Raw genomic sequence first — 15,744 nt, 5'->3', positions numbered from 1 at the left:
AGGCGACTTCAAAGAGCATTGTAAACCTATGTGGAAGAAACAGAGAATGTGAGAACGCTCTTAATTCTGTGCTTGTGATTGGCTACTTACGCATAGTGAAAGTGCTGCCGCCTGCCGACGACAGCTCAAAAATTTTCCATTCACAAAAGTTTCCATTGAAGAAAAACCGATCGATAATGAAATTGGAAATACAAAATTACAAAAATTTGATTTTTTGCTGTTATTTTTCTTTTTTATTTATAATTGCAATTCATCGATCGATTTCTCATAGTTTCGTCTAAAACACTATAGCTTGTGTTCTATATTATTCACATCAAAAACAAATTTCCTTATCACTAAAAAAATCACTAAAGCTACTAGGGGTGGAAAGTGGGGGAGGAGTAGATAGATAGATAGATCTCTGTGCTTCACATCTACATACACAGACTGGGGGAGATGTTAAAGATATAAATATACAATAATTCACTTCTATAGCTAGATAAACAGATATTGCAAAAATTCAAATATTGCAAAATAATAACATTTAATCAAAGGGGGAAAGTATATTGTATTTCTTTTTGGGTGTTGTTTGATTTTCATTTTTTGGGAGAGAATTGGAGGCCACAAAGAATGCGATGCAGTTGGTCAAGTGTGCCTTTTACAGCGCTGGCGCCTCGGGCAGCAGCGATGTGAAGAACGTTATGACAAAAGTGCGCACTATGGAAATCACAGAGTTATTGGCATTTGCCGGCTCAACAACAGCGGCAGCAACGGCAGCAGCCTCAGCGGCATCAGCTTGATCCGCACCACCAGCAGCACTTGCCGCTGCCGGTGTCACGGCTGCTGCCTCGTCCGCATCCTGTCCAGCGGGTGCAGCTGGTGCCGGCTCGGCAGCAGCTTGTGGATTATTGTCACGCTCAACGGCAGCATCCATCATGCGTTGTATTTGCTGCACTGCAGCAAAGGCGGCTGCATCGTTGCCAGCATTGTTATTCCTATTGATGTTGTTGTTGTTACGCTCGCGACGTCGACGCAAGATGCCAATGTGATAGCTGTAAAGAGGAAAATGTTTAGTAAACTTTTTTTTTAAGTTTTTTCTTTAGTTTTATATCTTAAAACTTCTGCTTAGAGAAAAGAGCTCAAATGAGACCAAAAATATATCCTTTTGTTTGTTTTCGAAGTATGAGTTTTCTTTAGTTTTAAGAGCCACAGAAATCGCAGTCAGCAATTCCGCTCGAAAATTTTAGCGGTGCCACAGAAACCAGAGCAATTTGACTAACCATTTCAAGCTGGGATGTTTATGGCTGCCACCTTGTCAAATTAAATTTTCTTAGCTTTATATTAGATTTGTATCGTTCTAAAACCACAGGTTTGATATTTGGATTTTAAAAGTTATTTTTTATATCTTCTAATTAATAAAACATTTAAAAATTGTCTCGAAACACATGATAAGTTACTCAACAATTCTAAAACCTATTTACCAATTTACGGCAACTGTGTGATTGGGAGTAATAAAGTGGAATCCAATTTACAACAAAGGCCGCCAAGACAAAAGACAGAGTGAAGCAAATAAACCCATCCTATGCTTTCTTAGGTTCAATTCTAAAATTTATCTTATGCGCATGAACAGTATAATAACGTGGAAACTAGGTAAAGTAACCGTTAAGTGATTACTACTGAAAAATAGACCACTAAGCTAAGTGGAGCAATGTAGGTGATGAATATACGTTATTCAGTTCTTTTTTGGAGAGTTATCGCTATGCGACATAAATAAGTCACTAAATAAATTTTGGTACCATGTTTAGTGTACATTTAAATGCTTCTTTGTGAATTCTAGCACTGCATAGGCCCGCCGTTAAGTGTTAACAGTTGTATTCCAAAATATACTCACAGATAAATGCCGCTTGCGATGAGCAGCACCAACAGACAACGCATGGGCGACGAATTGAAGTACAAGACGGTCGCGAAGATGGCCAAACGTGTAAAGCTAAAGAAACTGTCCAGCCAATCGCGCATCTCTGGCTCCTCCTGTATATTGACGAAATTGGGACCATCCACTTGACGGCCAGCTGCCGCTGCTGCAGCTGGTTGCAGACCAGCTGCGGCTGCCTCATTGGCTGCCTGTGCTGCTGCTGCAGCGCCAGCTGGCACCGCGGCTGGATCAGCCTGCGGGACACTCATCATGTGCGGTATCACAGGCATGTTTTGCAACAATGGATGCAGCATGGGCAACGCTGGACCAGCATTCTGTGCACCACTAGGACTGCAAATTGAAAGCGAGATTAGTATGGCAGACTTTAAGAATATAAAGTAGACTCACCGTTGCATCACTTGCTGCATGTATTGGGCATAACAATGCTGTATCCAGGCATTGGTGAGCAGCGCCTGTTGCTGTTCTTGCGTCAGATGCGTCATTGTGGACACATTGACAGCACCGTAGGCAGCTGCTGCTGCCGCTTGATAGGCAGCCAAGTGATACGCATGATTTTGCATGTTGGGATCGGTCAGGTGTTGCATCCATGGGTACTGTTGGTGTTGCTGTTGTTGTGGCTGTTGCTGTAATTGCTGATAAGGAATTTGAGCAGCAGCAGCCGCAGCTGTAGTCGATACATGACGTTGTCTAAGCTCGTTATCATTGGTATTATTGGTCTCCAGACGTGGCGTGGCATTAACATTGGCATTTGCGGTGGCATTTGTGTTTGTATTAGCATTGACGCCGTTGTCCTTTGCCGGCGTTGTCATTGCCTTATACGGCGGCTTTGTCAAGCTCCTGTTGACGCAGACCAAGTGAAAAATGTGATGCTGTTGATAAACATCTTTGTAGCTGCGTATGACCTCCGATAGCTTCTGTGTATCGTTCACCAGTTTGCCCGAATAGATGAGCTTTTGGTCTTTGATTTCCTGCAAATTGCACAAAACAAAACATTTCAATTAGTCCATGAACATTGAGAAGACATGATGTAAGCGAATGACGTGTCAGAAATGCAACTCACAATGTGCAGGTGATGCAATTCAGTAAACAGCAAAGTAATAAATAGAAAGAGACTGTGCTTGAAAGCAAAGTTAATTTTCGAATAATTTACAATATTTATTTTCAGTTTTCGCTGATAAAACCGAATATAAGGTTGTCATTTCCTCTGGCAAAAAGATAAGCAACGATCTGATTTCGCTTTCCATCATTGAACAGATAGATAAGATGAAACAAACAATATTATTTATAAGATAAACGAAACCTATTTTTGAAATTTAATTACTTTGGAGTTTAAGCTTTAATAACTATACTTATTCAATACAAAATGTAAATGTTATTTACGCCTAATTAATAAATCGTTAAGTTTTTCAATGCTAAATTTGCTAGTCATTAAATCATTCATTTATCGTTAAGCCATTGACAGCAGAACTAATTAAAGCAATAGCTAGAATAGTTTGGTTGGCCAAGAAAATTGTCGAGTTCGCTGAACTAATTAATATTTAGCCAATGGGCATAAATTTGCATATGGAACAGCTAAATTGTTTGTTTTATTCCATTTTGTGTGTTATCTAAAGTTGAGCTTAGGCGCATTGTGCTGATTTTCCATAAAGCGTGACGTGTACTTGGAGCACAATTGCAAATTAAGACGCAAATGGCAGAAAGCACTCGACGTTGGAGTGCAAAAGATATATATACAAACAATATTAAAAGATTGACTGACAGAACGTTGCTGATAAGATACACTCGGTGAACGGAGAAAACGATAGCGACTAACGAATACACTACGATCAGATAAATGTGACCGGCTTGCGTGATTATTTGTTAAAATGAGAGAATGTAGGCAAGGCAAACTTTCACAGCAACACTGAAGCTGTAAAAGAGAGAACAAAACACCTACTGGTCACAAATTCAACACGTGAGTCAGTGAAAACCGTAATTAAACAACATAATAATGTAAAAATGAGCAAGTGTGTGAGTGTGTGTGTGTGTATACATACCGGCTTGCCGGGATACACCATAGACAGCTGCTTCTTTAGCCGCTCCACGGTCCAGCAGAGATCGCTCTCGATGTTCATGTCATCGTATTGCTGATTTGACGATTTAATTAAAAGCCTAATGCTGCTGACGCCGCTGCCGCTGCTGGCGTTGCTGCCAGCAGCGCTGCTCCCAGCAGTTGTTATTGTTGTTTTGTCTCGCGCAGCATCATAACCAGCGGCCGTTGCCGCAGCTGGCGACGGCGACGGCGTTGTGGCTGTGCTGCTATCATCCATTGTTGACCCTCACCCTCCTCCTCTCTTCCTTCTTCTTCCCGTGCTACTTTCTATTGCTGCTTGCTAATTGCTGTGCACGAATATTCGTCAAACGAATTATTAAAGCAATAACAAAACCAACACAAACAGGCGATGTTGTGGTTGTTATTAGGGCGCAGCAGCAGCGACAAGTGTTTTTTCCTTCTCTTTTTTTTTGTTGTTTTTGTTTTTCTATTTGTAGTGAGCTGATGATTTGATCGTCAGCAAAGTTGTACACAGTATGTTTTGCTCTTCTAATGCACTAACACTACACTATATTTGATACTTGTTGTTGTTATTGTGTGTAGACTTCAACTTCCACGGTCACTTCCTTCCTCCGCTGGAATGAATGAGTTTTTTTTCGTTTTTTTTCTGTCGACAACAAATTTTGGTATTCCAGATTGTTGTTGTTTTAGGGTGTACAAAAAACGTAGCTGTTGCTGTGTTATTGCCCCGTAGACGTAGTGCATTAAATTGAGAACTATTTGTTCGATTATGAAACGAATTTCCGAGAGCAGTTCCCGAACTGTGAGCTGAGCAAAATAAATAATCAAAGTCCCATCGTCGTCTGTCTGACCAGCAACACTTGTTTTTTTTTTATATTTGATACACTGGGCAGGGTTGCTTTGATGCGGATGGCGTTGCCACTCTTATCAACATGACGTGTAGCTAAATGTTTGGCCAGCATTTATATTATTAATCTCAAATAAAAACTATAATAATTAAAGAAATAGATATAATGAAGATATTTATAAATATTTTGCAAATGTCTACTAAAAAGATATTTTAATAGAATTAATTTTCTTCTATACTCAGGCAAAATTAGTACTTAGGCTGTTGCACGACTGGCCACACTGACAATCATAGAATAGTTTCAAAGTCTGGGCATTTTTACATATGGTGACCACCGATAGCGTTCCAGAAAAAGTCGCGACTGAGTATAATCATCAAAATTCGTATAATTTTGGCATCCATGGAACAAAAATCAAGTGTTTCGGCGTTACAAGAGTTTTGCGCCAAGGCAAAAACTGGCAATCCAGTCTACGATTTCATTGATGGCGACGAAGGTGGTTACATTTGCAAAGTTGTGCTCATGGATACCGAAGCCTTTGGAAATGGTATAAATCAAATTTTCTGTAAACTGACTGTATAATTAGGATTATTCAATAATAATGTAATTTCCATTTCCGTAGGACGCTCTAAACGGGATGCCAAGCATTTGGCAGCTGCCAACATAATGCGTAAACTGCGCAAGCTGCCCGGCTTTGACAGTTTGGGCAGCACTGCTACAGTTTGCAACAATAATGTCGACGATAGTGTGCAAAATGAGATGGCAAACATGAACCGCGACATGCTGAAAGAGTTGCGCGACTATTGTGTGCGTCATGACATGCCATTGCCCACCATTGAAATTGTGCAGCAGAGTGGCCAACCCAACGCCCCCGAATTTGTCGCCTGCTGCTCGGTGGCTTCGATTAAACGTTATGGCAAATCCGATAGCAAGAAAGATGCACGCCAACGTGCTGCCATCGAAATGCTGTGCATCATCTCCACCTCGAATACAATCAGTAATGTGAATGCCTCCACAAATTTGGTTAGCACCAAGCCACAAAATGCCGACTTGGACGCCGGCTTGGAAGATTTGGAAAGCGAGAGGCGTCGCAAATTCAAAACATATCGTGAACTAATCGACGCTGGTGGCGATGATACGCGAAATATCAAAATTAGCGATCGTCACAATTACTTCAAGAGCTTTTATCCAGCATTAAAGACGGCAGCCTTCGATGTCATAAATTCCCAGGAATACGTTTCTCAGAAGGAGCAGCTAGACGTGTTGTTGGATGCCTTAAAGTTAACGCCGAAAGTTAGTCAATTGGAGTCGGCGTCTATGGAGCCTCTGTTGCAAATCGAATTGAAATGCGATTTGAATTGTCTGTTCATTGGATTGGAGAGCGTGATCTATAAGCAAATTATACAATATTTGCGGGAAATGTTAATTTAGGCGACTCACATTCGATACTATAGTCACATCTCATAATTTATAACATTAGGTATATTTCAACTAATACTTAAAACTAAATAAACGTGTTATTTACAGATTACACAGTATGTACATACATCATATATATATATTTGCTTAATTAATACAAAAAAATACAATGTGTATAAATGTGAAAGCGAAAGATTATTCATTTTTCATTGTTTGATTTGTTAACTTTGTACAATTCAGTTTTTATTTGCATTAATTATTGCATTGTTGGAGAAAGGAACGAAACCGCGTACTCATTTTTTTATTAATAATATACAAATGTGTTAATTTTTTTTCTTAACTACAACTACAAACTAATTGTAATTTGTGGGATTCCCCTAACTTCAAATACTAAATGATATTGCAACAACAAAATTGAAACAAAATGTGTCCATCTTTTTTTATTTCCAAATCCATAAAAAGTAATAGAGATTAGGTAAATCGATAAAAAACTCGCTTCTCGCTCCTATCGATGTAATCGAATTCACAGTTATCGAAGGCAATCTTTTAGCGGTTTCATTCCCATCTCCTCTTGAATTACGTATCCGCCGTGTTTTCTCCTATTTAATTTTTTTTTGTTGAGGTTGTGGGAGCTGGTTTTGTAAATTTTTGCTAAAACACTAAAAGAATTTTGGGGATTTACACGAAATAATTAATGTGGCAAAAAATAATCTAATAGCTGATCTTCTTGCGCAGCTTAAGATGCTGTTGTTGTTGCTGCTGTTGCTGTTGCTGTTGCTGATGATCGCGATCGCGTTCCTGGGTCAAACGGCTGCCACCTCGTGTCAATTGTGGTTGCCACGGCAATGTAGGCGGTGCTGTGGGCGTGGGAATCCCCGAATTCGATGCCGATGTGGAGGCCGACGAACCAGATTCAGCAAAAATGCGTCGCGATAGTCGAAAACTGCCACCAGATCCTGAGCCGCCTCCTAAGCTGGTTGTTGGCGTGCCACATTTGCTGCTGCCATTGTTGTTGTTGTTGTTAAGGTTGCTGTTGCTCTTGCTGGCTGCTGCTGCTGCGGCGGCTGCTGCAGCGACACTTGTTTTGCGCAACAATTTCGTGTTGTACTCGTCGCATTTGTCCTTCTCGATGCGTGTGGAGCTCAGGGAACGTTTGCTACGCTTGCTGCCCAAATTGAAGTTGTGCTGCTGTTGCTCATCGCTAAGCTGCCTTGTGTCTGGGGGAGGAGGTGTAGAAGAATGCGTGGAAGAATTACTCAAATTGCAGATGTGTTGCTGGTTGTTGTTGTGATTGTTGTTGTTGTTGTTGTGGTTGTGATTGTTGTTCAAATTGGGTATCTTTGATTTGCCCGTAACATTGGCTGCTGTAACGCTTGTTGTTGATGCTGCTGCTGTTGCTGTCGTTAGCGGATTCGAGTTGAGATCAAGCGTGGCAGATGAAGAGCGTGTTGCAATGTTGTAGCAAGCAGCAACAGTTGCCACCGTGGGTATCGCAGACACATCACGATAATAACGCGCTGTTGCCACGGTGCACGGTTGCTGCTGCTGTTGTTGTTGCTCCCCCGTTCCCGAACCCGACCCTGACCCTGACCCCGACCCCGTCGTTGCAACACCAGGTCGCTGAAAGCGAACACGCGATCGACCACGCAACGTCATGTGATGATGCGAACTGCGCGAAACGCTGCTTCGAATGGGCGGAATTGTTGCCGAGCTGCCGGCAACGCCAATCGGAATTTTACTCTCATTGATAGTGGCATACGATTTCAATTGTTTATCGCCAACAGCAACAGGCTGTTGCTGCTGCTGCTGTTGCTGTTCTTCTCGCTGCAGCTGTTGTTGTTCCGCTTTGCGCAAGTGTTTCAACTCCATTCTGTCAAATGTTGTTTGCATGGTGTGGAGAAGGGAAGGAGAGCGAAATATTGTGACCAAAGACCAGAGACAGAGAAATATACAACAGAAAGAGAGAGAGATAGGGAGAAAGGAGTGTAAGCTGAGCGGAAACCAATGCAATTCTACAACATCATCAACAACAACTTAACACACACAAAAAAAAAGTAGTTGGCCAAAGGAAAAAATAATATCGCAAGCTTGAGATAATTTTGGTTTTATTTTTTTGTTTTTATGCATGCACAATCAAATTGTAAGAATAATTTAAATAAAAAAAGGAATTTTGTAAGTACAACATACTTGAGAAATACAACACAATATCAGATAATATTATTAGCTGTTACAATTAGTTGCGTCGCTCAAAACTCAAAATTTTGAACTTTGTTTTATTTTGTTAGAAATGTGCAAAAATTTTGCTGTTAGCGGGTTTTTTTTTTGGGAAAAGGAATGCTAAATTAAAATTAATTTAATATTAAATGAATACTTGCTTATAAAATATTTACAACTGCCGTACGAAAAATATGTGCAACAATTGGACGAGAACACCACACTAAATATCAATAATAATCATAAAGGGGAAAAAATACAAATGCTAAGAGTAAAAACCGACAAGAGAAACTCAATTCAAATATATATAACAAAAGTGTGTTAATTGCTCTTGAAGCTAGCCAATTGAACTTGTGGATATAAAAGGGCTGGTGCTTAGTGGGCGGAAGGGGGCGGGGCGAGTGGTGGACGGCACTTACCTTTTGCTATAGATGGCCAGACTGCGAGTGCGACTAGCCGTCGAGTTGGTCTGCACATTGTTGTTGTTGTTGTTGTTGTTAGTGCTATTATTGTTACAGTTATGCATGGAGTTGCTTAGATTATTGTAGTTGTTGTTGTTGTTAAGGTTATGTGATGTTGTTGCCGCTCCCGCTGTTGTTGTTGCTGTTGGCGTTGTCACCGCTTTGAGAGGCAATGATGTCGTCGTGGACATGGCAACCACATTGTTGTTGTTCCGAAATGGCTGAGAACGAGCGCGCGTATGCCGCAGATTACTGTCAATTTCACTAAAAGCAAAAGCACACACACAAAATATTAAGTATACGCTGGTAAAGTTGTTACCATTTCAACCACTCACCTGTTGCCCGCTGCTGTGTTGCTGGCACGCGAATGATGCCGCCGCAACGCCTTGATTTGATTCAGTTTATCGCCCTGCGTCTGCGCCTTGCTCTTCTCCAGCGCCGTCTGCGTCATGCGCACCGATGAGGCAATCGTGTGACGCGCCGCCTCAAACACATTGGCACTCGGTTTGCGCAGCTTCTTCTCCGTGCAACTGCCCACGGCATTTGGCTCCAAGACCAGATTGTTGCCATTATTGCCACTATTGTTATTGCTGCTGCGCGAGGCGGCATTAGGATTGACCAGACGACGCAGCGAGGTGGCTATAATCGTTGGCTTGTTGGCGCTCGATGGCGATTTGCGGCGTCGCGTTGAAATCGTGTAGCTGGTGGTGGAGCTCAACGGTTGATCGGCCGCAGCACTTGCAGTGTCTGTATCATTGTCACTGACATTGCAATTAGTTTCGTCCGTCGACTGATAGTGCAAATCCTGCTCCTGCAATTCCAGCTGCCGTTCGGATAGCTCATCATCGGTCTGCTCACCGCCACCATGAACGCCACCGCTGCCGCTGTAGCTATTCGCATCCAGCGTGTCCTGATCATGCAAATGCATTGTGTCCACCCGCTGTGAAATGCCCTTGACGCGTGTCAACAACAGATCCACATGGTCAAAGGGACTCGCCGAGGATTGATGTTGCTGCTGCTGTTGCTGCTGACGCAGTTGTTCGTTCTCCACCAGTTTCGTCTTCAGATCCAAGCTATAGATGCCATACTTGTGCTGCAGCATCGGCAACGAGCTGCGACGTCGCATACGCTCGCCCTCCGACCACAACCAACTCTGCTTGCTGCAAGCAACGAAGAATTAATCAATAAGATTTCTTTAATATATAATTATGAATTCATTAGCTTACTCCTCCATCCACTGTTGCTGATGGCCAATCACAGAGCCAGGACGACACAATCGCAGCCAAGCGATAGCCTCCAGTGCACTAAATCCGTAATGCTTCATTATGTAGGCGCCAATCAAGCTGCCCGTGCGTCCCAAGCCCGCCTTGCAATGCACCGCAATGGCGCCCTTTGTCGTCTCGCAAATGTTTAGGAATTTCTTGAGTATGACATCGCTGGGCGTGCTGCCATCAATGAAGAACAGATCCCTGTGATCGAAGCCAGCATTCTCGAACGACGAAGCATGATACACTTTGGCATTCAGACGTATCACGGTCGTCACAAAGTTATCCCGAAAGTAGCTAAAATAGCGTTCGGGTGCATGGCATGGATAACCGTTGGGTAGCGTCTTCGACTTTTGATGTGGCCCACAGAAGGCGATAAACTTCTGGGGGACAATCCAATTGAAATCGCCGTTTTCGACACGCTCAAAATACTCGTACTCCTCTGCATCAAAGTCATTGAAATTGAAGAAGCCCGCCTGCAGGCCCTTGTGTATGGCATTGAGGCAGTCGAGCAGCGAGATCTTAAAGCTACTGGGTCCATAGCTGGCATCACAGAACAGCGTATACGCTGGCAAATCGCCGGCAACAAGTAGTTTATATGCCTCTGCTGGTGATTTGTTCAGGTAGATTATCTGTGTAAAATATTCACATATATAGAGTTACACAGATTGCTCTATTTCATATATTTGCAGCAAATACACTTACTGCATACGAACCAATCAGGTAGGCCGCATTTAGACGCTTCGCCGGATTCATTGAGGTGTAGTGCACGATTTTCTTGTTCGCGTGCCCCTTGGCACTTAATTTCGTGTTGAGCTTCATGCAGTAGCGATATAGTATACACAAATTGAGTGGCCCAAAATCATTGTAGAAATTCTCATACACAAACTCCTCATCGATGTTGAAATAATGTGTATTCGCCGTATTCTTTGGCTTGATATTCTTCTTGAATACCACAAAGTACAAGCGATCTGCAAAATTTAAATCTCAATATTAGAACCATATTTGGAATGAATTTATTCAAGTTTTCTTACCTGGTTGTATCTCGGTGGCACAAGCCAAGAGATCCGAGTTGTCGTCGTCCAGCATCATGTTTAGTTTTGTGAAGACTGTGTGTGTCATAAATAATGCGATAATAAACAATTATTATTTATTGCAGTAGTGTGTTTAAACACAAAACAAGTTACGAGTACACCGCAAGCAAAGCCCACACACACACGCCCTCCACAAATGCTTCCGCTTCTTTCCATAATAAATAACTATTATTTCAAAAAGAAAAAAAAAAAACAACTCATTTTTTTCCGTCTTTTCATCTCAAGCTAATAAAATTCGCCCACTCTACTGACTTTGCCTTTATTGGACAGAGTAAATGCTGTTTTCCGCAAAAGGTTTTTTTCCTATACATATAGACACACTTTCAAATATATAGAGATATATATCTACATTTGTGCACGTATAGTCATAAAAAATATAGTGAAAAACATGTGTTCAATATATGCGAATTGTCCTCCTTTGCCGACAAGGGACATTTGAAGCACCCTCGGTTGTATTTGCCCTATTTGCCCCACTTTTTCTTGCTGCAATCTGCTTCTGTGTGTGTGTGTGTATGTCTGTGTGTGTAGCCATAGGTGATGGCTATATTGATATGCATATAACCATCAAGCCGTCAGTCCACACGTCAGGCAGTCATTTGCCGACATCCGCATCCTAATAAACAAGGCGAAAGGCCATAAAAAGTACAATAACAATTGCAAAACCGACTATCAAATGCGCTTTTATGAACAGTCTAAGGAAATACTTTGTCAACAACATCAAAGTTCGTAAAGTAACTAAAGGGAAAGAAATTATTTGGTTCATGATTTATATCTATATTTCTCTCCATACAGAAAAGTAATAAATGGAAATAAATAAGAAATATAGAATTTAAATGGTATTCACAAAATGTGTTTATTTTGAAAATAAATAAAATAAGTTATTATGCTTTAAAATCAAATTGAAAATAGTTCGAATTATAAACATAAGAGTTTATATTCAATAAGTCTCAAATATGGTGATCATTTTATTTTCAAATCTATTCTTATTTAAAAATAATCCCAAAACGACGTAATTACGTTTTAAAAGTGTATCTTTCTTTCCAAGTAATAGAACCTAATCCATGTGAAGATACTCTCCAAACTATTGTGTATCGATTTGACATAACTTTTTGACACAGAACTTGTAACTAGTTAAGGGGAAGCCCCTCTTCTAGTGCTTCAAGCCAGGCAAACACACAGCTGATGGGTCTCAAAGGCCCTTTTCTCATTCCCCTCAGACAAAGTTTATGATGTTGCCCCGCTTGGAATGGACGGAATGTGTGTCGTTCACACACTTTCACGCACACTCATCCATCGTTTAGTATATGCACATATGTACATAAGTACATATGCACTTACATATGTATGTATTGTCCATAGAACTGTATTATAATATTCGATTTTATGCAAATTTTTAACCTTTTAGCTTAGTCATAGTGAGCGAAAGAGCAGTTGGCGTGCCGTTCGGTGGATTTTGAGTTTAGGGACCTACGTTTCCTTTTCCGGATTGAAAAGTTTAAAAGTCAAGCGAGTCGGAGCGCACCTTTAATGCCGGATTCGCATGTCAGAGGGCAAGAGTTAAAACCAAAGCTAAAGATAGATTGCAATCAGCCCCCAAGACTATAAAGACACACACAAACCAACGTACAACGTGGACTCAATGTATACTGCAAGTAAGTAAGGCATGCCAAGGAATGTAAATACATGCCTCGATAAGTGCTTCAGTAAATGGGTGCGAAATATCATTAAATGGGTGTAGATTCCACACTGTGTAGAATATAAGAAGTTGCAGCGTAATTTACTCTAAACTGAAAAGTAATCCTAACGATTTTTAACCTATAACAACTGTTGAGAGTGATGGATTACCACATAAATGGGTAAATGGGTATAATAATAGTTGGATTATAATCATTTGAGCAATCTAAAAGAATCATAATATCATAATTTCTTTGCAAACAAATTTAAATTTCAGCATTTTGTCTAAATCGAAATATTTTTTAATAAAATCATGTAAAACTATTTTAAGTAAAATAATTTATTATACTAGTTTACTTTTTTGGTACTAAACTACTAAATAAATTTATATCACGTAAAGAAAATAAAGAATTCTTTGACACTAATGTATTTAGCTTTATAATAAAGATGTTATCTTTACGAAATTTTATCAATAGTTTACTTTGTGGTAATAAATCAAGTTAAATTATTTGAAGTAAAGAAAAGTACATTATTCGAAAATCCTCTACGAGTTTTCAATAGCAAATAAATTGACAGTTGATAGATTGTATGTTTATTGATAATTATTTCATGGACAGTTGGGTTCTGTATAAAAGACCTTAACCTCCACATAACCTATAAATGAGCAGCTCTATGCGACAGGTAAAAGCGATGCAAGTTCAAACGAAATAACTTGGAATGCTCTACAACCAACAAAAATACATACATATGTGTAAATAGCCCATACAATATCCACACACACACAAGCATATTGTATTTTCAGCTATTCTTTGCTTATTGTGTCGCGAACAGATCGATCAGTTCTCTCTCGCTCTCACTTCAATGCGATGAATGAAAGGTTTAAATTAGAGCTGTGGAGTGCCAACGCGCCAAAATAACATGCATATCTATGCTATGCGTGTGTGTGTGAATGTTTATGTAAGTAAGATAAGTGCATATATGAACATTCCACGTGACGACAACAAAGCATATCTCCAAAAACAATCTCTCTCACACACACACACGCATAGAGTCTTGCAAGCGCACACTCATGCAAGTGCTTATCGATACACTCACACACACACACATGCACATGCATAGTCACAGCGCAAGTAAACATTGAAGGGGAGGCAAAATAAAAAGAAACAAATAAAAGTGTCACAGTGTCCACAAACTGCATTGAAAGCGGTTTGTGTGCTTGTATTTGTGTGTGTTGTTGAATTTATAGTTGAAACTTAAAGCTAAACTGAGCTAAGCTGGGCGCAGTAAAACAATAAGCATTTAAAACAAGTTTTTAAAAATAGCCCAGCCACATGTGACGTCACCAACAATAGCTTAAGAACAACACACAATATGCTGCACACACAAACCTACAAAAAAAGCTACTCTCTGTTTGTCAACGTTTAAAATGAATGGCGATGGCGCGATGGCGATGTTCGTCGTCGCGTCCGTTTCAAAAGTTAGTTGTCAGTTTTTGTTCAAATGAACGCAGCAGCGGGCAGCGCTGTTGTCGGTCGAAGCAGAGATTTTTGCCGCGCGCATACCATACACAAACACAGCCAACAATTTACAACTACAACAACAACGGCAGTTCTCCCCCCAAACAAGTCTCCACCCCGTCAATGATGCCTTTTTGTTTTTTTCTTTACAGTACTGCGCATGCCGTGTGTAGGCTCTCTCTCTCTCTCGCTCTTCCGCTCTAGCGCTCTCAAAAGCGCTATGCTTTTCTCTCCGTCATTTACACTTGTTCATATTTAAGCATGAGTGTGTGTGTGTGACTGTTTATGTGTGAGAGTGCTGGTGTTGTATTAATAAAAGCAACCAACGCACTTTTCTTCAAAATCCAACAACACAAAATGAAACTGAAACGCGAAATGGTCGGAAGAATACGTTTGTTGTTGTTTCTGTTGGTGGCTTTGGGTGCTTTGTGTACTGCGTAATCAATTTTTAGGGTATAACGTCGCTTTTCTGGACTATTTTCGTTGTAAAAGTTCTTGAGAGTGGACTGCATATTGCGGGGGGTGGGGGGCTTGTAACAGTTGCACAGTTGGCATACACACACATACATATACATTCATGTATTGGACTCACCTAAATATTGTTGGATGTATAGATATGCACAGCAGGATGGGGCAAAAGCAGAAGTAGCAGCAATCGTACAACACACACCATGGAACTAGAAATTTATATGTGACAAAAAATTCTTGGAGGGGAAGGGGACTCTGCAAAACGAACAGCACCACACAATGTTTTTTTTCCTGTTTTTTGTTTTTTTTTTATATGCGGGTTTTAACTACAAATTTAGATGACACAAAAATTTCAAAGCACAAAGCATCTAATACATCATTACTTTTGTAGTTGTTGGGTTTTTAATTTCTTAACAGCATTCTCAGTGTTAGAAAATCGTGTAGGTTTTTTGCTTCGTTTGCGTTTTATGTTTTTTCTTGTGTATATTGTTTTTAAATATCGTAACGTTTCTCTCACAAAAATAGGCGTTGCGGTCCGAGTTTTAAAGGCGTTTTCGACTGCTCTGCAAGAGCTCCCAAAGTGAACTGACAACTCGTTGCGGCGTTGGCGCTTTTTCCGCTTAGCTGTGTGTGTGTATTTGTGCCTGTGTGCTGCTTGCCCCATACGACCACTAATGCCGTGTTGGCGCTATACAAATATACCAATACTGTGATAACCGATTCAATTTTACTCTCTCGCTCTCTCGAGCGAGCGCATATTCAACCAAACCAGGGTTGATTTAATACTGACATCGCATTGCCAACTTGCTTTGCCAACCGGAT

At 40.6% G+C, this 15,744-nt stretch overlaps 3 protein-coding genes across 3 annotated transcripts; 1 reads left to right on the top strand and 2 right to left on the bottom strand.

Moving 5' to 3' along the window:
• Positions 1-210: 210 nt before the first annotated feature.
• LOC117564609 (homocysteine-responsive endoplasmic reticulum-resident ubiquitin-like domain member 2 protein) lies at positions 211-4,832 on the bottom strand. The gene is made up of 4 exons (XM_034243464.2): positions 3,949-4,832; positions 2,300-2,880; positions 1,871-2,242; positions 211-1,031 (listed from the first exon to the last, which is right to left on the bottom strand). The coding sequence occupies exons 1-4, from the start codon at positions 4,219-4,221 to the stop codon at positions 638-640; spliced, it is 1,620 nt and encodes a 539-aa protein (XP_034099355.1). The 5' UTR covers positions 4,222-4,832; the 3' UTR covers positions 211-637.
• Positions 4,833-5,070: 238 nt separating this feature from the next.
• LOC117564610 (uncharacterized) lies at positions 5,071-6,489 on the top strand. Its single transcript, XM_034243466.2, has 2 exons — positions 5,071-5,357; positions 5,433-6,489. The coding sequence occupies exons 1-2, from the start codon at positions 5,213-5,215 to the stop codon at positions 6,239-6,241; spliced, it is 954 nt and encodes a 317-aa protein (XP_034099357.1). The 5' UTR covers positions 5,071-5,212; the 3' UTR covers positions 6,242-6,489.
• Positions 6,490-7,281: 792 nt separating this feature from the next.
• Positions 7,282-15,491, bottom strand: LOC117564608 (dual specificity protein phosphatase CDC14AB). Its single transcript, XM_034243463.2, has 7 exons — positions 15,047-15,491; positions 11,204-11,278; positions 10,875-11,140; positions 10,131-10,801; positions 9,240-10,064; positions 8,863-9,168; positions 7,282-7,446 (listed from the first exon to the last, which is right to left on the bottom strand). The coding sequence occupies exons 2-7, from the start codon at positions 11,259-11,261 to the stop codon at positions 7,431-7,433; spliced, it is 2,142 nt and encodes a 713-aa protein (XP_034099354.1). The 5' UTR covers positions 11,262-11,278; positions 15,047-15,491; the 3' UTR covers positions 7,282-7,430.
• Positions 15,492-15,744: the final 253 nt, after the last annotated feature.

The sequence above is a fragment of the Drosophila albomicans genome, chromosome 2L, assembly GCF_009650485.2.
Source record: "Drosophila albomicans strain 15112-1751.03 chromosome 2L, ASM965048v2, whole genome shotgun sequence".
NCBI classification, from domain to species: Eukaryota; Metazoa; Arthropoda; class Insecta; order Diptera; family Drosophilidae; genus Drosophila; species Drosophila albomicans.
This window is presented reverse-complemented; position numbering and strand designations above follow the sequence as displayed.

What these genes read in the sequence shown, in the direction of transcription:
- LOC117564609 (XM_034243464.2), bottom strand. Translation starts at nt 4,221, where the DNA reads ATGGATGATAGCAGCACAGCCACAACGCCGTCGCCGTCGCCAGCTGCG. An exon ending in TGGTGTATCCCGGCAAGCCG is followed by an intron (nt 2,881 to 3,948) that starts GTATGTATACAC and finishes TGCAATTTGCAG; the next exon opens with GAAATCAAAGACCAAAAGCT. An exon ending in ATCGCAAGCGGCATTTATCT is followed by an intron (nt 1,032 to 1,870) that starts GTGAGTATATTT and finishes TCCTCTTTACAG; the next exon opens with CTATCACATTGGCATCTTGC.
- LOC117564608 (XM_034243463.2), bottom strand. Translation starts at nt 11,261, where the DNA reads ATGATGCTGGACGACGACAACTCGGATCTCTTGGCTTGTGCCACCGAG. An exon ending in TGCCACCGAGATACAACCAG is followed by an intron (nt 11,141 to 11,203) that starts GTAAGAAAACTT and finishes TAAATTTTGCAG; the next exon opens with ATCGCTTGTACTTTGTGGTA. An exon ending in ACCTGATTGGTTCGTATGCA is followed by an intron (nt 10,802 to 10,874) that starts GTAAGTGTATTT and finishes TATTTTACACAG; the next exon opens with ATAATCTACCTGAACAAATC.
- LOC117564610 (XM_034243466.2), top strand. Translation starts at nt 5,213, where the DNA reads ATGGAACAAAAATCAAGTGTTTCGGCGTTACAAGAGTTTTGCGCCAAG. An exon ending in TACCGAAGCCTTTGGAAATG is followed by an intron (nt 5,358 to 5,432) that starts GTATAAATCAAA and finishes CCATTTCCGTAG; the next exon opens with GACGCTCTAAACGGGATGCC.